At 40.1% G+C, this 27805-nt stretch overlaps 2 protein-coding genes across 2 annotated transcripts; both read left to right on the forward strand.

Annotated features, from left to right (window-relative positions):
• The first annotated feature begins 15684 nt into the window (after nucleotides 1-15684).
• On the forward strand, nucleotides 15685-23473 carry LOC137039660 (uncharacterized). Its single transcript, XM_067414945.1, has 6 exons — nucleotides 15685-16584; nucleotides 20085-20361; nucleotides 20578-20904; nucleotides 21009-21201; nucleotides 22767-23117; nucleotides 23266-23473. The coding sequence occupies exons 2-5, from the start codon at nucleotides 20348-20350 to the stop codon at nucleotides 23112-23114; spliced, it is 882 nt and encodes a 293-aa protein (XP_067271046.1). The 5' UTR covers nucleotides 15685-16584; nucleotides 20085-20347; the 3' UTR covers nucleotides 23115-23117; nucleotides 23266-23473.
• On the forward strand, nucleotides 23156-27135 carry LOC137039811 (N-lysine methyltransferase KMT5A-like). Its single transcript, XM_067415084.1, has 5 exons — nucleotides 23156-23163; nucleotides 23266-23510; nucleotides 23621-23836; nucleotides 23938-24373; nucleotides 26915-27135. The coding sequence occupies exons 1-4, from the start codon at nucleotides 23156-23158 to the stop codon at nucleotides 24309-24311; spliced, it is 843 nt and encodes a 280-aa protein (XP_067271185.1). The 3' UTR covers nucleotides 24312-24373; nucleotides 26915-27135.
• The last annotated feature ends 670 nt before the right edge of the window (nucleotides 27136-27805 follow it).

The following is a 27805-nucleotide window of genomic DNA, read 5'->3' on the forward strand; positions in this document are numbered from 1 at the left end:
CAAACGTGGTACACAGGGAATATATAAATGGGGCCAAGGATCTGCAAACAGAAGGAAAAACAGCATCAGTATTACTATAAAATGTTTCATTATTTTATCACTATATTGCATGGGGTGTCCGAAATAGGTCCTGGAGGGCCACTGTCCTGCAAGTTTAGCTCCAACTTGCCTCAACACACCTGTCTTTATTTTTTTAACACCTAATAAGACCATGATTATCTGGTTTAGGTGCTTTTAATTAGGGTTGTAGCGGAACTCTACAGGACACCCCTGCTTTACTGCACATACTATATAGCATCACAACAGTATGTAAAACAGAAAATGAACCCTACTTTCAAGGAATGTTAAACTTAATAATACATTTAATTTAATTATTGTAATTAATAATCATTAATAGTAAATATTAATAAATAATATCAATATATTTGACATTTAGGCTAATTATTTTATTCATGCAAAAAAGTAATTTTGTACATGAACTTGTCATATCTCTTCTGGTTTAGTTTACCACTGCATATGTTTTTAAGGGACTTAATTTAGGAACACACACACACGCACGCACGCACGCACGCACGCACGCACACACGCACACGCGCGCGCGATCACATTTCCTTTTAACAACGTTCCACACGTCAATTTAGAATTTAAAATGGTAAATAAACAAATTGCGTCAAGTACCCCAGAGTGCAGTCTGGACGATGGGGCGGGGCGACACATTGGGGTGGGGCGACACGTGTCGCTCCGCCCACATGCAATTTCATTGGTTTACAATACAACAAGTCTTATTGGCGTAGACGCTTTAAGCCTGCGCATGCGCATTCCTTAATGTGCGATTTTATGAATGAACCACACGGAATAGATTCATATATTGTTTTAAATGAAACAAAACGCAAAAACGAGCGCTTGGTGACAGTACTTCCGGCATAATTAAGGCTATAGAGCTGTTTAACATTTGGCTTCTTCATCAGGTTCGGTGGATCAGCACAAACCCGGATTTTACGCAAATGATAATTAATTATTAACTGTAGTATTGGACACCTCCGAACACAAACGGCTAATTTTAGTTTAAAGCATGACCAATCGTTTAAACGAGATTGTTGTCCAATTGTATAAAGTGCTAAAGCGGTAAAAAGTATTTCCCTGTTAATAACATATGTGGGGCTATGAATTTAGAGTTTTAAAGGTCCATATTTTATTGTAGGACTAAATAGCTAAGTGTCAACGGGTTAACATGTGACAAATGAGATATTAAAAATCCATTTATTTATCTACCCTCGCATTGTGCATGCTATAATCTGTGTACAAACGGGATGAAAATAATTTTCACTCCTGTAAATCTGTGCAACACTACCCGAGGACTTGCAGTAAATACCAAGAAGAGAAGTGATAGAAACATTTATTGCAATATACGCATTTGAGCACATAAATACCCACAAAGAAGTTACACCGTGTGGAATATTTTAATAATAGATTTTCATATATTAAAATTACTTAAATCAAAATAGATTGGCACCTTATTAATATTTTTTATTTCCTTTATGTGTGAATAAGTTTAGCTATACATATGTTAATACCATAATTTGCAATATATGTGCATATTTTAATTTCTAATATATGTTAATATATTAGTTTGTCTGCAGAGAACACGTGCTGAACAACAATAGTTTGTGATTTTTATTGATGTTAACAAAAAGTAAAAGTACAGAGAGCACATATAAACTTAACTGCACAAAAAATTAAATTTTGCAAATCCAGACACAAATAGACTTTAACTCAAAATACAAAGCTTTAATGTAAACTTGGATTTGCAATAGGCCAGTCTCTTTTCTTTAATAGAGGGTGTGCGCTGATGTCACTTTCCCGTTGGGACACGACCCTCAGCTGGACTGAGTGGCAAAACATTCTGGAGCAGGGCTTACTTTAATAAGAGAAATTGCAGAAATGGGAGCAAAACAAGCTTCTTTTTTTCCTGAAATAAATTAAATGTATTTGGATTCAACAGTGATTATTACAACTCGCCAAAGAACCAGTGTTTGGCCAGGAATTGGATGTTCAGACATTTATATGTACCTGATTCCGATGCCGGGGAAATATATAAAGCAAAGCCTGTGAACACTTTATCTGCTAAACAAATACTATAAATACAGTTTAGGTAGCTCTAAATCCAGATGATTATATAATCGTCATATTACCCAGGCTTAAAAATTGTTAACGCAATAAGGCATTTCAGACATAACATCTGACTTGATGTGTGGTCATACTTCTAGTTGGGATTTATTGGTGAAATTAAAGTGTTGAGGACATTAATGTATATACTGGTTGTTAAATTATATTTTGTGTAGATTTTTAAATTTACTTGGATAGCTGTCAGCTATTACCATGAGCCAGACAATACAGAGTTCTGCACTGTACACATTTGCTTTCGAAGAAAAACTGGGTTTGTCTATTTAACCATCCACCTTTGTAGAACACAATGCTCATTACAATGGATATTTTTTAATAAACGCTAACAAAAATATAAATATTTAATTGGCGAGTTGTCAATACAGTATATGACCTAGTATATGATTTTAGCCCAAAATTTTACATATCTAACATAAAATGTTCTGATGTCTGGATTCAGGTTGTTTCTGCTAATAGCAGCAATTTATTTGTTTGTCTTTCTGTAGCTTTCGGAAGGTTGTACAAAGATTGCTCTGATTTATTGTTGAATGTGCAATCAACTGTATCTATTTGTACCTAACCCTTTCCCAGATGTGTTTTGGGTGTTGCGCTGTTTTTGCAGCATTCACGCTGAACACCAATCCTGCCACTCAGTGTTTTTGCCACTCAGTTGGTGTAATACAGTTACACGCCGTCTACTGGGACATTATGTGCATACTCTTATATTGGAACCTCAGTTCTACCAAACCGTTGCCTTCTCATGCCGTTCTATGGCAGCATCTGAAACAAGAAAGAAGATAAAAAATGTTGGATTAGTCAGTGGCCACTTGAGGTAGTTGTGATTAAGTTATTTGTTGCATTCTGCAAGTTTCATAGCTTAAAACATCCTCCTCATTATAAACAAAGCATTGATTTAATCCAAAAATAGATGTTGCAGGATCTGTAATTATATTAGCACAAGAGTGCTTCCAGAGCAAGACATCAATAAATACTATTTTGACAAAGAGAACTGATTGTCTCCTCTCCAACAATAAGCTGGGGTGTTCTGGGTGTTCTTTTTCAGTTCATCACCTGTATTTCTGTAAGGCTAAACCTTACAGTTTATGGATAGATGCTATATAAATGCTACATGTACAGCATTATCTACTGTGTTTGTGTACAAACTGTATTCGTAGTTTAGTGGCTTTCAATAATGCACATTCATATTATTAAATGTATTAAAGCTTTCCTTTGTTGTAGAGTTTTTTTCTGTCGCTCCTGAAATCACAGAACATTTGATTTGATCCATATTTGTTTACCATGAGAGACCAGAACAGGTTTCAACAACTTGGATTTTCGCACTCTGCGAGGTCCGTTAGGTAAATAAATGTGCTTATTGCTATCATCCATTGACAAATTTATCAGCAAAACCTTTACATAACTATCAAAACCTCTCATCTAAACATAAAATGTGATTAAACGTTCAAAAACAAGAGTTAGCCTAAATGACATCTTTAAAATAAAAAAAAAGTGTTATATTTTGCATATCTACTTCTTCAAAGACACTAACGTTACATTTCTATCAAGTAAATATAACATAGAATCGTTTCAATTAAAGTTAAGAAAAGTGTCAGGAACAGTAATGTGCATTACTTGTGTGATTTTATGGACTAAACTCACCTTAAATGCAGCGAAAACAACAGCGAGAGCCGAAGTTTTACTGCATGTTTGTCGTTTCCCCACACAGATGCAGGTAGCTCGTAGGTAGATCATTTCTAAAGACCAGTGGCGGCTACTGGTCTGTCAGAGAGGGGAAGCTCATTTTCGGCCTACATCATAAAATTGTCTATTTATTTAAAAGTAAATCCGGCCTTTTGTTCCTTTTCAAGAAAATGGTCTCTGACCCTGTCGTACCAACTAGGAGTCTTTTCAAGTGACTTGACCAGTGTCCTCTCAATGGCCAGCAGAGCTATAAAAAAAATATTAAACTCTGTAAAACTGAAACAAGGAATGTGGTGTATAATTGTGTGAAATGTATGATGAAAAATAAGCAATTTCGCCAAGCAAATATCAAAGAAATAGGTTGCAGCAGCTTTTATTTCGACTGAACTTGAGAAATCCGCGATGGGACTGAGCGCGCTTCAGTGATTCCTTATAGTACAGAATCGCTGTCAGTCAAAAGGAGATGCAGACCCTCCAATCATCACGCAGAAGCTCGGCGTCCGGGCCAGCCCACTCTCCATTCACTCCCAGAGACGCTGAGCGTCCGTGGGCGGGACATAATCGCAGCGTTTATCCAATGACCATCTAGTTTCGAAGCGCTGAAAAAAAACGTTCAAAGCAGCCCCATTGAAGTCAATGGACGCTGGGCTTCAATAGGGAAATGCACTGATGCTGCGGGAATGTATGAGAAGGAAATCAAGTCAGCCGACCTGCTATATGTAACTTGATTCTGAACGAACTCGTCTTTGAGATGAACGTTTTCTAACGCATTTTTAGTCAATAAAATGTTAATACAATAGTACATATTTGACCATTAATTTTGTGACATTATAAGGGAAGCCGAGCTTCCCTTGCAGTCTTAAAGAAATCGCCACTGCTAAAGACGTACATAAAGGAATGCGCATGCTCAAGCCGCAAGCGTCTACGGCAATAAGATTCGCTATATTATAAACCAATGAAATTGGGTGTAGGCGGAGCGACACGTGTCGCCCCGCCTTAATGTGTCGCCCCGCCCCATCGTCCAGACTGCACTCTGGGGTTACTCAATTGCGTAGCTCGCCTGTACTCACCATGCAGCGATGAACAGCGGAAATGAAAACCACATGAATCGACGTCACTAACCACTTACCAATGAGAAGAGTTGCGGGCGGGACGAATCGTGCAGTCCAGCCCCAGGTGCAACCACGCCTCAATTGACGTCATATTTTGGCACTAACCAATGAGAAGCGTTGTGGGCGGGGTGACACGTGCAACCCCGCCCCCGTGTGCAGCCCCGCCTCGATCTGCAGGCTGCAGCCAGGTGTACTTGATCAGAACACATGACAGTGATGACGATACATAGAGCTCAGACCAATCAGAACACATGACAGTGATGACGATACATAGAGCTCAGACCAATCAGAACACATGACAGTGATGACGATACATAGAGCTTAGACCAATCAGAACACATGACAGTGATGACGATACATAGAGCTTAGACCAATCAGAACACATGACAGTGATGACGATACATAGAGCACAGACCAATCAGAACACATGACAGTGATGACGATACATAGAGCTTAGACCAATCAGAACACATGACAGTGATGACGATACATAGAGCGCAGAACAATCAGAACACATGACAGTGATGACGATACATAGAGCACAGACCAATCAGAACACATGACAGTGATGACGATACATAGAGCTTAGACCAATCAGAACACATGACAGTGATGACGATACATAGAGCTCAGACCAATCAGAACACATGACAGTGATGACGATACATAGAGCTTAGACCAATCAGAACGCATGACAGTGATGACGATACATAGAGCTCAGACCAATCAGAACACATGACAGTGATGACGATACATAGAGCTTAGACCAATCAGAACGCATGACAGTGATGACGATACATAGAGCTCAGACCAATCAGAACACATGACTGTGATGACGATACATAGAGCACAGACCAATCAGAACACATGACAGTGATGACGATACATAGAGCTCAGACCAATCAGAACACATGACAGTGATGACGATACATAGAGCACAGACCAATCAGAACACATGACAGTGATGACGATACATAGAGCTTAGACCAATCAGAACACAAGACAGTGATGACGATACATAGAGCACAGACCAATCAGAACACATGACAGTGATGACGATACATAGAGCTCAGACCAATCAGAACACATGACAGTGATGACGATACATAGAGCACAGAACAATCAGAACACATGACAGTGATGACGATACATAGAGCGCAGACCAATCAGAACACATGACAGTGATGACGATACATAGAGCTTAGACCAATCAGAACACAAGACAGTGATGACGATACATAGAGCACAGACCAATCAGAACACATGACAGTGATGACGATACATAGAGCTCAGACCAATCAGAACACATGACAGTGATGACGATACATAGAGCTCAGACCAATCAGAACACAAGACAGTGATGACGATACATAGAGCTCAGACCAATCAGAGCACAAGACAGTGATGACGATACATAGAGCTCAGACCAATCAGAACACATGACAGTGATGACGATACATAGAATGCAGACCAATCAGAGCACAAGACAGTGATGACGATACATAGAGCTCAGACCAATCAGAACACAAGACAGTGATGACGATACATAGAGCTCAGACCAATCAGAACACAAGACAGTGATGACGATACATAGAGCTCAGACCAATCAGAACACATGACAGTGATGACGATACATAGAGCTCAGACCAATCAGAACACAAGACAGTGATGACGATACATAGAGCTCAGACCAATCAGAACACATGACAGTGATGACGATACATAGAGCACAGACCAATCAGAACACATGACAGTGATGACGATACATAGAGCTTAGACCAATCAGAACACATGACAGTGATGACGATACATAGAGCTTAGACCAATCAGAACACATGACAGTGATGACGATACATAGAGCACAGACCAATCAGAACACATGACAGTGATGACGATACATAGAGCGCAGACCAATCAGAACACATGACAGTGATGACGATACATAGAGCTCAGACCAATCAGAACACATGACAGTGATGACGATACATAGAGCGCAGACCAATCAGAACACATGACAGTGATGACGATACATAGAGCACAGACCAATCAGAACACATGACAGTGATGACGATACATAGAGCGCAGACCAATCAGAACACATGACAGTGATGACGATACATAGAGCACAGACCAATCAGAACACATGACAGTGATGACGATACATAGAGCTTAGACAAATCAGAACACATGACAGTGATGACGATACATAGAGCTTAGACCAATCAGAACACATGACAGTGATGACGATACATAGAGCGCAGACCAATCAGAACACATGACAGTGATGACGATACATAGAGCTTAGACCAATCAGAACACATGACAGTGATGACGATACATAGAGCTTAGACAAATCAGAACACATGACAGTGATGACGATACATAGAGCTTAGACAAATCAGAACACATGACAGTGATGACGATACATAGAGCTTAGACCAATCAGAACACATGACAGTGATGACGATACATAGAGCTTAGACAAATCAGAACACATGACAGTGATGACGATACATAGAGCTTAGACCAATCAGAACACATGACAGTGATGACGATACATAGAGCTTAGACCAATCAGAACACATGACAGTGATGACGATACATAGAGCTTAGACAAATCAGAACACATGACAGTGATGACGATACATAGAGCTTAGACCAATCAGAACACATGACAGTGATGACGATACATAGAGCTTAGACCAATCAGAACACATGACAGTGATGACGATACATAGAGCTTAGACCAATCAGAACACATGACAGTGATGACGATACATAGAGCTTAGACCAATCAGAACACATGACAGTGATGACGATACATAGAGCTCAGACCAATCAGAACACATGACAGTGATGACGATACATAGAGCTTAGACAAATCAGAACACATGACAGTGATGACGATACATAGAATGCAGACCAATCAGAACACAAGACAGTGATGACGATACATAGAGCTCAGACCAATCAGAACACATGACAGTGATGACGATACATAGAGCTTAGACCAATCAGAACACATGACAGTGATGACGATACATAGAGCACAGACCAATCAGAACACATGACAGTGATGACGATACATAGAGCTTAGACCAATCAGAACACATGACAGTGATGACGATACATAGAGCTTAGACCAATCAGAACACATGACAGTGATGACGATATATAGAGCGCAGACCAATCAGAACACATGACAGTGATGACGATACATAGAGCACAGACCAATCAGAACACATGACAGTGATGACGATACATAGAGCACAGACCAATCAGAACACATGACAGTGATGACGATACATAGAGCGCAGACCAATCAGAACACATGACAGTGATGACGATACATAGAGCTCAGACCAATCAGAACACATGACAGTGATGACGATACATAGAGCGCAGACCAATCAGAACACATGACAGTGATGACGATACATAGAGCACAGACCAATCAGAACACATGACAGTGATGACGATACATAGAGCGCAGACCAATCAGAACACATGACAGTGATGACGATACATAGAGCACAGACCAATCAGAACACATGACAGTGATGACGATACATAGAGCTTAGACAAATCAGAACACATGACAGTGATGACGATACATAGAGCTTAGACCAATCAGAACACATGACAGTGATGACGATACATAGAGCGCAGACCAATCAGAACACATGACAGTGATGACGATACATAGAGCTTAGACCAATCAGAACACATGACAGTGATGACGATACATAGAGCTTAGACAAATCAGAACACATGACAGTGATGACGATACATAGAGCTTAGACAAATCAGAACACATGACAGTGATGACGATACATAGAGCTTAGACCAATCAGAACACATGACAGTGATGACGATACATAGAGCTTAGACAAATCAGAACACATGACAGTGATGACGATACATAGAGCTTAGACCAATCAGAACACATGACAGTGATGACGATACATAGAGCTTAGACCAATCAGAACACATGACAGTGATGACGATACATAGAGCTTAGACAAATCAGAACACATGACAGTGATGACGATACATAGAGCTTAGACCAATCAGAACACATGACAGTGATGACGATACATAGAGCTTAGACCAATCAGAACACATGACAGTGATGACGATACATAGAGCTTAGACCAATCAGAACACATGACAGTGATGACGATACATAGAGCTTAGACCAATCAGAACACATGACAGTGATGACGATACATAGAGCTCAGACCAATCAGAACACATGACAGTGATGACGATACATAGAGCTTAGACAAATCAGAACACATGACAGTGATGACGATACATAGAATGCAGACCAATCAGAACACAAGACAGTGATGACGATACATAGAGCTCAGACCAATCAGAACACATGACAGTGATGACGATACATAGAGCTTAGACCAATCAGAACACATGACAGTGATGACGATACATAGAGCACAGACCAATCAGAACACATGACAGTGATGACGATACATAGAGCTTAGACCAATCAGAACACATGACAGTGATGACGATACATAGAGCTTAGACCAATCAGAACACATGACAGTGATGACGATATATAGAGCGCAGACCAATCAGAACACATGACAGTGATGACGATACATAGAGCACAGACCAATCAGAACACATGACAGTGATGACGATACATAGAGCACAGACCAATCAGAACACATGACAGCGATGACGATACATAGAATGCAGACCAATCAGAACACAAGACAGTGATGACGATACATAGAGCTCAGACCAATCAGAACACATGACAGCGATGACGATACATAGAGCTTAGACCAATCAGAACACATGACAGCGATGACGATACATAGAATGCAGACCAATCAGAACACAAGACAGTGATGACGATACATAGAGCTTAGACCAATCAGAACACATGACAGTGATGACGATACATAGAGCTTAGACCAATCAGAACACATGACAGCGATGACGATACATAGAATGCAGACCAATCAGAACACAAGACAGTGATGACGATACATAGAGCTCAGACCAATCAGAACACATGACAGTGATGACGATACATAGAGCTTAGACCAATCAGAACACAAGACAGTGATGACGATACATAGAGCTCAGACCAATCAGAACACATGACAGTGATGACGATACATAGAGCACAGACCAATCAGAACACATGACAGTGATGACGATATATAGAGCGCAGACCAATCAGAACACATGACAGTGATGACGATACATAGAGCACAGACCAATCAGAACACATGACAGTGATGACGATACATAGAGCGCAGACCAATCAGAACGCATGACAGTGATGACGATACATAGAGCTCAGACCAATCAGAACACATGACAGTGATGACGATACATAGAGCACAGACCAATCAGAACACATGACAGTGATGACGATACATAGAGCACAGACCAATCAGAACACATGACAGTGATGACGATACATAGAGCTCAGACCAATCAGAACACATGACAGTGATGACGATACATAGAGCTTAGACCAATCAGAACACATGACAGTGATGACGATACATAGAGCTCAGACCAATCAGAACACAAGACAGTGATGACGATACATAGAGCTCAGACCAATCAGAACACATGACAGTGATGACGATACATAGAGCTTAGACCAATCAGAACACATGACAGTGATGACGATATATAGAGCGCAGACCAATCAGAACACATGACAGTGATGACGATACATAGAGCACAGACCAATCAGAACACATGACAGTGATGACGATACATAGAGCTTAGACCAATCAGAACGCATGACAGTGATGACGATACATAGAGCTCAGACCAATCAGAACACATGACAGTGATGACGATACATAGAGCACAGACCAATCAGAACACATGACAGTGATGACGATACATAGAGCACAGACCAATCAGAACACATGACAGTGATGACGATACATAGAGCTTAGACCAATCAGAACACATGACAGTGATGACGATACATAGAGCACAGACCAATCAGAACACATGACAGTGATGACGATACACAGAGCTTAGACCAATCAGAACACATGACAGTGATGACGATACATAGAGCTTAGACCAATCAGAACACATGACAGTGATGACGATATATATCATCGAAAACAAGTTGCGACTCACGGAAGCCCTTTCACCAGAAGATAGAGCTGCCAGAGAAAAACTGTGGCCCCGTGTTAAGAAAGCCAGAGAAGAGGGAAAGAAAGCTTCTTTTTGTGGTTTGTTTGCCTTAATCGACGGGAAAAGATTCAACTACTCTGATGTAGCCTAAGTGAGTTTATGCGGTAGGCCTATGTTCCTTTAAGGGAATATACAGAATATGCTGTTTCTTTCTTCTTCTTTTTAGGTATAGGCCTATTTGACCCACGTTACACTCAAGTTTTTATAATCATCTCTTACTTCTTGCTCCTATCCATGTGCAACGAATTTTGTGGGGAAAATTGATTTGAATCGATACTTTTGTTGGACCGCTAATTTTGTTTTAACAGCCTACATCATAACTAAGGCTCGCTATACAGTGACATTTTTCCCCTTTTGGTTGCCATTTGTTTTTTTTATTTTTGTTTTTTACTTAATTTTTGGTGACGAGCAAGGTGGTGAAGTGAATTTTCTCGAATTTAACGTTTGTGAATTATCTTTGGTTATATATTGTTCCTATTTCAAAATAGCTTTTGTTAGTGTTTGTTCAGATATAAGAGTTACTAGATCTGATTTCTGCTTTTAATGGACTTTAAGTTCAATTCCTTTTCTGTTGTATCGTTAAATGTTAGGGGTTTACGTGATGCAGTAAAGAGGAAAGCTTTTTTTTATTTTGTAAAAGCAGCGAGTCGGATATAATTCTCCTTCAGGAATATGGAGCCAGAATGGTGACTTTAAAATTTGGCATCACAAATTAAAATTGTCATTGAAAACAAAAGCAGAACTGAAAAAGGAAACATTGGCATTGAAACATTTGCATTGAAAACAGTTGTATTGGCATTGAAACAAGTATTGGCACTGAAAAAATAAAATTATTAAAATATTACAATCGTATTCTTATATTGAATTGGGATTTATTTGTATTTTTCAATGACAATCTTCAGATTGTTTCTTCATGTCACTCTTTTTCAGTGACAGTTTTTTTTTACAATGTCAGTTTTTTTTCAATGTCACTGATTTTCAGTTTCAACTTTCTGTCACTGTTTTGGCGTGGAGAGGGGCGGGGTCTGAGGGGAGGGGTAAGTAGAGCGTAGTTTGCATATCATTTGCATATAGGTATACTGAAGCCGTCACCAGCTCTGAAGCCGCATGACAGATGTCCAGTTTACCGGGAACTTCCAAGCCGCAAGTCTGTTTTTTTTATCTGCCATTTACATGTTTATTCACGTACAACCTGGCCGGTTTGCTTAACTTTTAACGGCCGTTATGCTGTTTTTTTCCCCCCCGACGTCAACTGAAACATGTAAATTACTAACGCCGTGTTGGCTAACTTAACTGTGGTTAATGCAGGGTCAAATATAAACACCGGTCACCATATGCACAGAATAAGGCTAAAAGTCCGGTTTGGCAAAAAATAATTAACGTTAGGTGTCTGTCGAGTACAGCACAACAGTGGCTAACAGTAACATAGCCTGTGACGTTAACACATGATAATCAGCAGGGCGCCGGCTGTGTAACACTACTGACATCCCCAACCACACACACACACACACACAGGAGAGCCGCTAGGTCGGCTTAAACGCAGCGTTACACAGTAACTCCTAGGGCCGCGAAAGTGCTTCTATCTGTATTTAATGGTGCTCATGTGACGGCACTGGATTCTGCTATGCTGGTGTGATACTGCTGAACGTTTTGCGTTAGCACGTTTATGAGGTCTTGTGCAGCAGCACAACTAAATTAAAAAGATAAAAGCACACTCGCGGCCCTAGGAGTAACGTCTGTCTCCGGTGTGTGTGTGTGTGGTTGGGGATGTCAGTAGTGTAACTTACACAGCCGCATTAACCACAGTTAAGTTAACCAACACGGCTAATGTTAGTAGGCTAATTTACATGTTCCAGTCGACGTCGGAAAAAACAAAACAGCATAAAGGCCGTTAAAAGTTAACCAAGCCGGCCAGGTTGCACGAGAAAACATATAAATGGCAGGTAAAAAATATTAAGTCTTAAACTTGCGGCTTGGAAGTTCCCGGTAAATTGGACATTAGTCATGCAGCTTCAGAGCTGGTGACGGCTTCAGTATACCTATATGCAAATGATATGCAAACTACGCTCTACTTACCCCTCCCCTCAGACCCCGCCCCTCTCCACGCCAAAACAGTGACAGAAAGTTGAAACTGAAAATCAGTGACATTGAAAAAAAACTGACATTGTAAAAAAAAACTGTCACTGAAAAAGAGTGACATGAAGAAAAAATCTGAAGATTGTCATTGAAAAATACAAATAAATCCCAATTCAATAAAAGAATACGATTGTAATATTTTAATAATTTTATTTTTTCAGTGCCAATACTTGTTTCAATGCCAATACAACTGTTTTCAGTGCAAATGTTTCAATGCCAATGTTTCCTTTTTCAGTTCTGCTTTTGTTTTCAATGACAATTTTAATTTGTGATGCCAAATTTTAAAGTCACCATTCTGGCTCCATACTGGAAACGCATTCGTGTGAAATGGATGTAAAATTTTGGAAAAATCAATGGGGAAATACAATTTACTGTAGCCATGGCTCTAATCATTCTGCTGGAGTTTCCATTTTGTTGCACAAGTTTAAAGGGAACATACTAGAAGTGAAGTCTTCCGATGAAGGCAGATGGATTATTTTATCGCTTCAGCAGGACAACTCAGTATTTACTATTTGTAATATTTATGGATGTAATTCCCGTTCTGCCAACAAATCTCTCTTTTCTCAAATAACCTCTAAATTAAAAGAAGTACTTTCTAATTATACAGACTCTTTTCTGATTTTGGGCGGGGATTTTAATGAATGTATGGATAACACATTTGACAGATTTCCTCCCAGAAGCAATGATAGCTTGCTATCAAATATTAACATTTTATCATTATGTACAGAATTTTCTCTTACGGATACATGGCGTTTTTTTCACCCTGATCTGCAGGAATTTACTTGGTCTAATAGTAATATGTCCTCCCAATCGAGAATTGACCTCTTGTTACCGAGGTCAATTACTTGTTAATTTGTTAGAGATGTCTCTCATTCCTTCGCACCCCTCTCAGATCATAAACAAATAAATCTAAAATTGTGTAGCAACACTGATAATACTTCAAAGTTTCGTGGTTACTGGAAATGTAATAATTCTCTCTTAAAAGATGCATCCTTTAATGATGATATTAAGAATTTGTTTTCAGATATATTTTATGAAAAATTCAATGAGGGTTATAAAACAAAATGGGAATTCTTTAAATATAAGGCGAGGCAGATTGCCATTAAGAGAAGTAAAGAATTAAAAGCATTCAAAAATAAAAAAATACATGAACTACTAAATAAAATCAATATTTTATTACGGAAAACATTAGATCAGGAGGAAGATCTGCTTTTGAGAGAATTAAGTCTATAAATTAATCAAGTTTACCTGGATTTGGCTAGAGGAGTCTTTATTAGGTCAAAAGCCAAATGGCTAGAGGAAGGAGAGACTAACTCTAGTTATTTTTTTTGCGTTAGAGAAAAGGAATTGCAGGAGAAATTCATTGACGGCTTTAAATATCAATGGTGTCAAGTGCACTGATCCTTCCCTAATCTCTAAGTTTATCACAAACTTTTATGACAAACTTTACACTTCCGAATTTAATATGGATAATTGTAAGACTTTTGTTGAAATAATTAAAAATTATAATCCTATCATTGATAATGATTTTAAATACCTTTGTGAGCCCACTTTAACAATTGAGGAAATTAAATCTGCACTCTTCTCTATGAAGAGAGGAAAATCGCCTGGTATTGACGGATTTTCTGCAGAATTTTATGTCCATTTTTGGGGTTTAATAAAATCTCCTCTTCTTTGCATGTACAATGAATGTGTTGCTCAGAAGGAGATGACTACATCAATGAAACAGGGTATAATTTCTCTTATTCCAAAACCTGAAAAAGATTCCCTCTTAATAGATAATTGGAGACCAATTACACTCTTAACAGTTGATTATAAGATCCTGGCTTTGGTATATGCTAATAGATTGAAATTTAAGCTCAATCAAATTATAGCAGAAACACAGTCAGGTTTTGTCAAAGGTAGGCATATACGCAATAATATAAGACTTGTTTTAGATTTATTAGATTATGCTGATTTTGTGCACTCTAAAGCTATTATTCTTTTCTTAGATTTTTACAAGGCTTTCGACACAATTGAACATGGATTTCTCCTGCAATCACTCAGGCTGTTTGGTTTTGGAGATTCTTTTGTTAACATAATTGAAATGTTTTATACAGGAATTAAGAGAGAGATCTATCTCTCTATGGTAGGGTTCTCCTCTCTAAAGCAGAAGGTCTTTCTCGCTTTGTGTATCCTTCGCTTTCTTTATATGTGACTGATTGTACTGCTAAAGGTGTCAATAAAATTTTGTCACGAGGTGACAGAGTTGAAGCGGAACCAAGCCCCGTTGAATTTGTGTTCCTTCCGGGATAGTACCAGTGTAACACCAGGAAGGTTCCGGCTGTGTATCTGTCACCATAACAACGGTGGATAATGACGGATACACATCAGGTGTGGAGGGTTTAAGACGATTAGAGTGTACAAAAGCAGAATTGAAGAGACAGTTGGGTTGGGCCTCCCCGGAGAGAAGTTGTTATCGGGTGGTGTCGCTGATTTGTGCAGGCGGCCGGAGAAGTGTTGAAAGAGCTTGGCTGTATTAAGGGTGCAACGGCGATTGTGTTTGTACACGAGTGGAAGATGTTAAATGCTGGAATGTGAGTGAGACATGGAGATTGAGTGAGGACTGGAGAACACCATCATCATTGGAAGGGAGATAAGTAGTTTGACATCAATTTTGATTGAATGCATTGTACCTGCACTGAGCTGAAGACGACGTTGTGAAGTGTATTATTTACGAGTGTAATCGTCACTTGGGAGTGGTTGGCTCGGATTATTATTGAACTTTTCTTTTGAGTGTGAGTGATGCCGAGGAAGCTCTGTTTACTGTGCCAGTAAGGAGGCATCCGAATTCCTTCGTTATGTGATGAGAACTGTCTCAGTACGACAGTGAAGGGATCGATCGTTGGGTGAGTGCTGGCCTTATTGCACGGAGAGAAAGTGGATATGCAGTGCTTAATTTGATGTGTCACACCGTATGGGCTTGAAGTTAGATTGCAGTGTGTGGGGATTATATTTACTGACTGCCTTGCACTCCCCATGTTTTATTCTTATTCGCTGGCATGGAAGGAGGATTTCGGATGCTGAATGTGAATATTTAATCTTTACATGTTGAAAGCATGATTGCACTTGTATAACTCCCTCTGCCTGTTTAATAGAGAACCTTTCTGCCAAAGCTCTTCTGGTGGAGGCCTGCTTGAAGGAAGTGACTCGTGTTGGAAGCATTCACGTTGTTCGCTTGGAAGAGGGCCGCTCTCCTTCCTTGTCCCGCTCCGCGCTCAAGAAGGTATACGTACCTGGACATTCACCTGCCTGGTAAAATATCTCCCCCCTTCTGTCCACTAGCCCCTGTGCCGGCCACGGCTTGACGGTCCGAGAGGTGTTGTTCACCTGGATACTTGCATGTTGGTCGGGCTGGTGGCCAACTCCTTCCTTTTCTAGTCGTCACGCCCCGGCACGCCTTGCTCTGAAGAATTCCACGCCTCCCCTGGGGTCAGAAGTTTGGTCCCCGCCCTTGTTGGGGGACCCAGAAGTTCATTAGGACTTTTAACTTTATTCAATAAAACTTGTTAAACTTTCATTCGTCTTCTGTCCGGTCTTTGGCACGCTCCTCGAGGTGGCCTGGGGTTTAGGGTGGGTGAAGTCTGGTTAAACTTCCCCGACCTGTGACAATTTTCCTTGACTTTATATGGAAAAATAGATCTACTATTGGAAATCACTGCTTTTTTGAGTTTGAGAAGTGATGGGGGACTAGAAGTGTTGAATTATCATAATATTATTAATGTTTAAAATAAACTGGCTTAAAAGATGTATAATAAATCCAAATTCTATATGGTTCTTTATTCTTAATTATATCTTTAACAAAATTGGAGGCCTACCTTTTATCTTAAAATGTAATTATATGTATAATAAACTCCCAGTTAAATTATCTAATTTTCATCAACAGGCTCTTGCGTGGAAAATGTGCTACTGCCACAATTTCTCACCGCATAAAGAAATTCTGTGGAATATGAATATAAAACCATTAGAAACAAATCTATCTTTTTCCCTAATTGGTTCCAAAGAGGTTTCATTTATATACTTTCTTTATTTGATAAATCTGCTACTATCTTATGAAAGCTTTATGACTGTTCATGACTTCCCGATTCCTTTTAAAGAATATAATACCGTGATTAAGGCTATTCCCTCTGGTCTAGTGCAACTGGTTAAGAGCCACATATTGTACAACCAGAAAGATACAAAGGAGTCGGCTTTGTTATTGGATGGCATTCGCATTTACGATAAGAAATGTAATAATAAACATATCTGACAAATTTTTCAGAAAAGAGACAAAATTCGCCCTAGAGGCAGATCTCAGTGGGCTGCCCTAATCGACAATATAGACTGGAGAAAAGCATGGCTGTTAGCATATAAATATTTTATTCCCAATAAAACCAAAGAAGTCCACTTTAAAATATTACATAAGATATACCCGGTTAATTCAACTATATCCAAATATGTTGATATTCTAAGTACCTGCTCTTTTTGTGGTCATGAAGATGAAACATTGATACATTTATTCTTTTCTTGTGATTTGGTTCAAAAGTTTTGGTCTAATTTATGTTCCCATCTAAATAAAAACCCCAAAAATACACATTCTTTTAATTTGAAAGATGTCATTTGTTATTACTCTGACTCCGACAAATCTAAAGAATATATTTTCATTTTCATTTCATTTCATATTTATTTTGTTTGCCAAATTTTTCATCCATAAACAGAAATTTATGAGCTCAATTCCTTCTCTTTCACTTTTTTTGATTGAGGTAGACTCACTGCTTAAATCTTTTAGATTAACTAGCAATAAAAAATGTGATCGATTCCTAAAACAATATGAACAATTATTTTGTAATGAATCTGATGTTCAAGTTTAACCAGCTTTCTCATGTATTGACACCCCCCCCCTTTATATATATATATATATATATATATATACTTACATTGTCCCATGCCTCTTATGTCCATTTCTTGTGTATGTTAATGTTTTTTTTGTTGTTGTTGTACTTATTTCTATTTTTTATTTTTTTATTTACTTGCTTAGATATTTGACTCTACATACAAATGTCTTTTATGTCTTAACTCTAATGTTTTCCTGAAGGTTTTTGTATTTGCACATTCTTGAATTAAAAAAAAAACAAACAAAAAAAACATGGCTATCGAGCTCAGCTAATACAGATAATGGTAAGAACTAGTTAGAACTGGAGCTTAATCAGCTCCAACCTTGGAGAGACTGTGTATCTGTGTATGTGCGCAATATTCTATGCTACAGATCAGAATGGTGTTCAATGGGCACCCTAAGAGATGGGTGGACTTGTTCTGGGCAAGCTGGCGCCTGCTCCAGATCTGGAAGGTCACTACGGGCCTGATTCTGGGGTGAAAGCGTCAACAAGTGACACGTCAGTGGAAACGTGCATCAGATTAACTGACTCAAGTGGAAATTTACCATGACTGTGCATTGTCTCTACTGCAATGTGGATGGTTCTGATTGGCTCAATGACGTGGATAAGACCTTGAAAATGGTATAACTGTTGGGACAATTGTATGTACGATAGGGCGAGGCAACGAGACGGTGAGAGCGGGAGCGCGGCCTACGAACTCCTTGTGAGACTTGAAGCTGGCTTCTGCTTTTGAAACTGCAAACTATTCTAAGTAAATTTTTCTTTTAATTAATTGCAATCTTGACTCTGTCTTCATTTCTTCACTACTGGTCCTGGCTCATAAGCTGTTTAACCCCTAACAACATAAAACATTGATAGTCCATACGCAAGCTCCCAGTATTGTGACGTAAAACATTGATAGTCCATACACAAGCTCCCAGTATTGACGTAAAACATTGATAGTCCATACGCAAGCTCCCAGTATTGATGTAAAACATTGATAGTCCATACACAAGCTCCCAGTTTCAGAATCTTTCAGAAATCAGACGTCCAGCCACTCCAGCTCCACTTCCTTCCCACAATAGGACCTCTTCTTGATGCCGTGGTCAAAGCGGATCTTCTCATCTTTCGCAATGTCATTGGTGGCCTGAAAGAGCAGGACGTGCCTGTCTCCTTCCTGAAGCTTCAGTATGCAGTGGAGTGGCTGCATGTTGTAGTTCTTCCTGGAGTGCGTAATCCATCTCCCTGTGGTTTCCAGAGACGAGTGTTCATAGTTTGATTTTGTACTATTTTATCAATTACAATATTAATAAAAGGTTACGTTACAACTTTATTAACATGAATACAATTCAAAATGTTATACTTTTATTGATATGCATAATTTTGTAAAAATGCATAATTTTCATCTTCACATTATTTTGAGCAGTTTTACAAGGCTGATAAGATATGTTATTGCCCTGCAAGCATTGATGGCCCAATGATCACAACCATGATGGCCCAATGTTGGTTTGACAATGGCCCCTAATTCGTGTAGATGGCCCACTAAGTGATTTAAAATTGGCCCATTTTCATCCTGTAATTGGGCCTATTCAGGTCAAGGTTTAAAATATTGTATCACGCCCATTTCACACATACTCCGCCTGCAGTGCGTATGCAGTGCGTATGCGGTGCATATTTTTTTTCCGTACCCATGTTAACGGATTACAGCTTTCACACTGCACGCGGATGCTGTCCGTCAGTCCAGGTGCGTTGCGTCTGCAGCAGTGAGGCGATCGTTTTCGTACCAAGTCTATTTTTTGAACGTGCCATGTTCAGTAACAACTTTTGGATTTAAAAAATAATTAATAAATGCTGTGTTTGTGGTATGCAACAGCGGATCAGATGTGGACTGCAAATGCAGCATATGCGAAAGCACAACAGGGCGTGCGGATCCTGCAACGCAACACGCAACGCAGATGGAGTATGTGTGAAATGGGTGTCACCTTCTGCAGAAAAAGGGGTGGGACTTCAAGTGGTCAATAAAGTTGAGGATTAGAGGCACAAGTTACTCACTTCTTCAAGAACAGGGTGAAGACAACACTGAAGATTCCTCCTGCACTTTCTGCTCGCTGAAACCAGCTTTTTCATCTGTGAAGAATGTCTCCCGAGTGGTAAGCAGATCATTTGATATACCTGACATAAACTGTAAACATTTGATTTTATTCTAAACTTTGCTTACACACTACGTACACATGTAGTTACTATGCAAGCTTACAGGTATTAGGGCCACTAAATATAAAGTATATTACGTGTAAAAATATAGTCAACAAATATTAAGAATAGCTTTCACAAGTCAACTCTCTGGATTCCTTTTCTTTCTCTCACAGTGACAAGGATCGTCGCATAATTTCCTGTCTGCAGTGTTTCAAGCCACAGGAGATGCTGCCTAACCACCTGTTGAGGGTCTGCATGAAGAATCAGACTGATGAGGAGAGGAAAGCAGAGGTGGAGAGAGCCAAAAAGTCCATGAAGGCCTGGACCCTCCGAGGCAGAACCTGGGACTACAATGCCATGGTCAAGCTGTACCCCGATGAGGCATCCAGACAGGCTCTTCTGGAAGACCTGCGTGAAAGAAATTTTTTGATCCTGAATGACCCCAAGGCAGCACAGGACGCACAGGCTGAATCCCGTCACAGACCACCAGGCGCTGCAAAGTGAGATGTTATTCACTAGTATTACTTTTAATTTAATGCAGAGTCATTAAATGTAATATTGGAACGATGCCTTATTGGTTTTTTGTTTCATCTAATCATTCTAGGCCCATTCAGCCGACTCTCCAAGACTGCCAAAGAGTCCTCAGAGTATCACAGGCGGACATGCTGGGCATCCACAGGAAGCTCCTGGACCAGCAGCATTTGGAAGAAGACCAAAGGACGCTGTTCCGGTACTTCTGCGAAGCCATCTTGGTCCTGAGGTACTTCCAGCGACCAGAAGCAGTGAAGGCATTTAAAGTAAGTACTTTTACTTTACAGTGTTTCCTCAGTGTGTACAGGGAGTGCAGAATTATTAGGTAAGTTGTATTTTTGAGGATTCATTTTATTATTGAACAACAACCATGTTCTCAATGAACACAAAAAAACTATTTTAGGGTGATATCTGTGTGTGCAGGTGACTATTACTGTGCATAATTATTAGGCAACTTAACAAAAAACAAATTTATACCCATTTCAATTATTTATTTTTACCAGTGAAACCAATAGAACATCTCAACATTCACAAATATACATTTCTGACATTCAAAAACCAAACAAAAACAAATCAGTGACCAATATAGCCACCTTTCTTTGCAAGGACACTCAAAAGCCTGCCATCCATGGATTCTGTCAGCGTTTTGATCTGTTCACCATCAACATTGCGTGCAGCAGCAACCACAGCCTCCCAGACACTGTTCAGAGAGGTGTACTGTTTTCCCTCCTTGTAAATCGCACATTTGATGATGGACCACAGGTTCTCAATGGGGTTCAGATCAGGTGAACAAGGAGCCATATCATTAGATTTTCTTCTTTTATACCCTTTCTTGCCAGCCACGCTGTGGAGTACTTGGACGCGTGTGATGGAGCATTGTCCTGCATGAAAATCATGTTTTTCTTGAAGGATGCAGACTTCTTCCTGTACCACTGCTTGAAGAAGGTGTCTTCCAGAAACTGGCAGTAGGACTGGGAGTTGAGCTTGACTCCATCCTCAACCCGAAAAGGCCCCACAAGCTCATCTTTGATGATACCAGCCCAAACCAGTACTCCACCTCCACCTTGAGTCGGACTGGAGCTCTCTGCTCTTTACCAATCCAGCCACGGGCCCATCCATCTGGTCCATCAAGACTCACTCTCATTTCATCAGTCCATAAAACCTTAGAAAAATCAGTCTTGAGATATTTCTTGGCCCAGTCTTGACGTTTCAGCTTGTGTGTCTTGCTCAGTGGTGGTCGACTTTCTGCCTTTCTTACCTTGGCCATGTCTCTGAGTATTGCACACCTTTTGGGCACTCCAGTGATGTTGCAGCTCTGAAATATGGCCAAACTGGTGGCAAGTGGCATCTTGGCAGCTGCACGCTTGACTTTTCTCAGTTCACGGGCAGTTATTTTGCACCTTGGTTTCTCCACACGCTTCTTGCGACCCTGTTGACTATTTTGAATGAAACGCTTGATTGTTCGATGATCACGCTTCAGAAGCTTGGCTATTTTAAGACTGCTGCATTCCTCTGCAATATCTCACTATTTTTGACTTTTCTGAGCCTGTCGAGTCCTTCTTTTGACCCATTTTGCCAAAGGAAAGGAAGTTGCCTAATAATTATGCACACCTGATATAGGGTGTTGATGTCATTAGACCACACCCCTTCTCATTACAGAGATCCACATCACCTAATATGCTTAATTGGTAGTAGGCTTTCCAGCGTATACAGCTTGGAGTAAGACAACATGCATAACGAGGATGATGTGGTCAAAATACTCATTTGCCTAATAATTCTGCACTCCCTTTATAAAGTCAGTCACTCACTGTGTTCATTATTTGTTTTCCAGGCTTCAGACTGGATCAACAAGACAAATGTTGATGGACGAATTCACATGGAGGTGCAATCCACAAAGCAGAGTGCAACATTTTCCATGACAGAGGAGGACTCTGCTGTAAGTTCTCTAACAGGGATGCAGTACCTGGGGAGAATCTCATCAGGGTCAGAAGTCAGATCTCTTAAAGTTTTCATTAATGCATTAACTTCATGTCTGATCTCCACATATGCTGGACACATACTTCCAGAAGATTCGTCCAGAATGTCTGCAGGACAGTTTGGACGACCAGGGCAGATTTTTTCTGTCCAAACAAGGGCTGCCAGTTGGCAACGTCACAAGCGACCTCAGGCGTCTGCATGAACAGTACGTTTTAGCAGAATCATGTACTATGTACATCAACTATGGCATGGTATGTGTCATCATCGAAAACACACATTCATATATTTTCTGTTTGTCAGCTACTTCCCAGGTCTGTCTAGAGTTTGAACATGAAATCTTCTCAAATTTTCAGCTCTTCTGAGGAGCCGGCGGACGAGAGGAGAGGTCGGAAACAGAAGAGAGGCAGAGGTGCAGCTGACCAGGATGACAGGGACTTTGGAGCGTTTCTCCTGCAGTTTCCTGCGGCCGCGAGCAGCAGGCCGCCTACGAAAAAGAAGAGGACCGCTGCAAGGTTTTCACCTGACAGAGTGTTCTATGACAGGTGGAGGCCTGTGCAGTTTGCCAAACGGGAAAGGAGCACCTCTTGTGTGAGTCGATGTGCTTGATTACAAAAAAAAAAAAAAATACATATCCGTATAACCAAAGTAACATAATTCACATTTTTAGAATATTAAAAAGATTATTAATTTAACATTTGTCTTTGACAGCCCAGTGTTCAAGGCGCCCCCCGACTGTCAGCAAGGTGTCACTGCTGATCCAAAAAGAGGGTTGGACTGGCAACTGTCCTCGACCCCAGGACCTAGTGGCTAAGTGGAGACCCGTCACTAGGGTCCACGTGGAGTCGGATCCAAGGATCATCACTATGGTCCAGAACCAAAAGTGGACAGGCCTGGCCCTCAAGGACTTTGGTGCAAAAGGACATGGTATGCAAACATAATACATAAAAATACATACCAGTTTTGTTTTGTGTGCAGATATTTGTACTCCTGGAGTGAATACTAATTCCACCTTCTTTTGTCCACAGTAGTTGTTGCCACCAAAGCCTTTGCCATGGGCTCCATCGTTTGTGATTACCATGGGAAGGTAATCACAGGAGCAGAGGGCCGGAAGTTGGTCAAGTTCATCAAGGGTGACATAGACTACCTTTTCTTGTTCCACTATGGTGGCCAGGACCTCTGTGTGGATTCTGAGACTTTCCCTTGCGAGTGTCACCCAACAGAAAACACCATGGGCCGGAAGATCAACCATTCCTCCAAGAGAGCAAACCTGAGGCCGGTCCACTGCATGATGAACTTTCCTGAAGGACAGAGGGATGTGATTCTGTTCCAGGAAAACAGAGACATTCGTGTGTGCGAGGAGCTGCTGATTGACTACGGCATCAAGCGCAAGTCTTTTTGAGGAGAAGGACTGATCCTCGACTGGCTGGATGAGTGAACAAACGGGAAAGGAGCACCTCTTGTGTGAGTCGATGTGCTTGATTACAAAAAAAAAAAATACATATCCGTATAACCAAAGTAACATAATTCACATTTCTGACCAGGCCACATCAGGCCATTCATTCACCAGCAGATTCTTGTTTTATGTTACAAGACAATGGCTGCGTTCGGAACCGCATACTTCCCTAATATATAGTACGGAAATAGCAGTAGGCGAGCGAATAGTATATCCGAATCCTTTGTATTCATAAAAGAGTAGGTGAGAACTACGGGGGGGTTGGACTATATCTCGTGAGATTTGGACGTGCGTGTACTTAAGTTGCGTCCGATTATACCTACTATACAGTACGTGAAAGGAGTAGTATGTTCGAAACCTCAGTAATCATAAAAGAGTAGGCGAGAAATCCCCGGATGGCCTACTGCGCTCCGCTCAGATTGTGAAGCACTCATCATCGGATACTTTTCTATCCCTGCCTTCCCATAAGGCCACAGGAAAGGATACGTCAGGTGGAGGAAAGCGATGCGGGTGTTTTCAAACGTGAGTATTACAAACTAAAATCACGATTCTCTTGTGTTCAAATAACATTTGTTGAGCTTCTGTAGAGTAAACTTTTGAATTGTTGAAGGTGTAAAGTTAGTTGTGATTGTGCTGTAAAAACACGTTTTATTGTGTATAGCTAACAGGGGAGCTCCAGTAACACACACACGTCTCCAACATGTCTTACATATACATCTTAAAGATAAAGATACTTACTAAATGTTTATTTAACATCTGACAGGAATTTTTGATAAGTATTGCAGATGAGCACATCACAACATAAAATAGACACCTGAATAGATCAGAATGGTGTGTGAGAGATATAATGCAGTGTGGCAAGGGGGGCGTGGTTCAGCGAGGTCTGCAGCGGGAGAGAGAGCCGCGGGCCGAGCGGTAAGTGAGTGGGTTGGACGCAGATTAATAACACCTGTCTCTTGTTCCAGTAATGGACGTGGAGAGAGAATAAAACGCCTGTGGAATCGGAAGCATGGGAGAGAGAGACGGACTGCTGACGATCCACAGAGTGCCCGGATACCGGAAGTGTTGCGAACCCGGAAGTTAACTGAGTTATTGAATGAAAGTCACATACACTGAAGTGTGCACGTTGTTTTTGAGTATCAGAATAAAGAGACGTCCTTGTCCTCTTCCTTCCACACTCACGAACTTGTTACATGCAGATTTCACTGTTGTCAACTCTGCTTACTTTACATGAACCTGAGCAATGTAAACTAACTAAACATAAGTTATCAATTTAATTTGTCCATTAGTACTGTTGATAAACTGAGGAACATTAACACATCAGCAACTACATTTAAATGTAGTATTGAACATAAATCACATAAGTAACGTTAATCTTGTCTGATGTTACAGGGACAGAAGAGCTTGTGTGTGTGTGTGTTAGAGTGTCTGTTTATCTGGTGGAGAGCCGCTGATAAAGGGATGCTGTCATCAAAGGCATTGAGTCAGTATACTACAGAAATGAATAAAACATCTATTTAAATCTTAAGTTGTATTTTATTTCAAACAGAGTTAATTCAGCACTTTTCTGATTCTTGATGGCTTTGCATTTTGCTGCAGAGCTTTTGTGGTGAAGCAGGGCCTGCAAGACACGGGGATGGTGTCATGTGTGGGGAAAACCTGAAACAAAAATATAAATTAAGATAATTTAGTTACTTCTAATTAGGGGTGACCCCTAATAGTCGAAGATTCAATGCATCGATATGCAGGACCAGATTCGACCACTGATCTCATGGTCGAATCTTCGCGGGTGTTATAAAAGGATCAAACCAATTTGGCAATATGGGGGTGCTCAATATTAGTGTTATAAAGACGTGTCGCGGCGCTGAGCTTCGCACCGGACCACTGCACCACGCCTTTAAAATTCGAACACTGTCCGCGGCGATTAAATGTATATAATTCCCTCAAATCATGAATGTACATACTGATTTCACCCTGTGCTACAAGATATACTCATCGTGCAGCTCTTCTGTCAGAAGTTGATTCAAAAATGACACGGCGCTGAGCTTCAGTCCGGTGTACGACCCCCCCTTTAGGCACAATCAGCTTAAGAACGGGCATATAAACGCACTCAAAGTGTTCTTTTCCTCTCTAGGCAAGTATTTTTTTAGGTTTATTTATCAAAATGTTCTTTTATATATTTGTGTGATGTTCTGTGTTTCGAACGCGGCTTTTAAATGTTATGAGAGAACGGATAATTTACAAATGTATAGTGTAGCCTAGTTTTGATCACTTTATCAAAAGTGGTGGCTGTGTGCCGTGTAAAGTAAAATAATAATAGTCTTAGCCTCCTGCTGACTAGTGTCCTGCCCTTCCCAACCCGTTTATACCGTTTATTTTTTCCGGTCTGTGGTTTACACACACATAGATTATTTGACTATCGGTCGACCATAGAGAGATTCGAATGTGTAAATCCTTAGTCGGGGACAACCTTACTTCTAATACAGAAATCAAATATCAATGTGCTGTTTAAATGAGTGCTTTTGTATTATGTTTGTGCATTTGTGTAGGATCTGAGATGTCAGCAGACGGGTGTGAGCACTGAGGATCCTGGAACCTCCATCTCTTCACCTGCCCTTAGCGCCTCATCTGGGCCAGATATTGCTGTGGTCTCTTCATCCTCAGTAAACCCAGAGCCAGTGAGACTTCTAGAAAAAGACCAAAAGCATCTTACAGTGCACTTATTACAGGGACGATCCCCCTGGAGCTAAGAGCCTTGCTCAAGGACACACTGGTGGTGCAGCATTTGTCATTATTATTGTAAGTGTCTGCGGGTGGGCTATCAGTGCAGTTCATTCTGGGGGAAATCTTAATTTTTGTATAGTGATACTTACATTTTTCGAGTATACAATCAAATCTTTCCTCCAAAGGCGAGATCTTCAAGCAGCTGATAGACGTCTCTGAGCAGATATTACAAACACTGAGGGAAACCGCACAGGTCGGGCTGTGGTGTTACTGATGCTATGAGCTCTTACTGCACCGGTCACTCATATCTTTTCATTTATTGTTTTATAATTACATGGTGGTATATTTAACAGAGAACAATCATAGTGATAAAACAAATGGGTTTGTGTACAGTATATACACAGAAAAAAATAATAATAATAAGGTTAGATATCTTGAATAAATCATCATAATGCAAGGCAAGTTTATTTATATAGCACATTTCATACACAATGGCAATTCAAAGTGCTTTACATAGAAAGGAATTAAAATAGGGTTAAAAAATGCATAAGAAAAAGAATACAATGTAAAGAGAATTAAAAATAATAAAATGATGATAAAAGAGCTGGTAAACTAAAACAGTTATAAAAAATAATTTAAAAAATGATGCATAGATAAGGTGCAATCAGTCGGACATACAGTGCTCAGAGCTCATTCAGTAAATGCACAGCTAAACA

Source organism: Pseudorasbora parva, chromosome 14, assembly GCF_024679245.1.
Source record: "Pseudorasbora parva isolate DD20220531a chromosome 14, ASM2467924v1, whole genome shotgun sequence".
Classification (NCBI taxonomy): domain Eukaryota; kingdom Metazoa; phylum Chordata; class Actinopteri; order Cypriniformes; family Gobionidae; genus Pseudorasbora; species Pseudorasbora parva.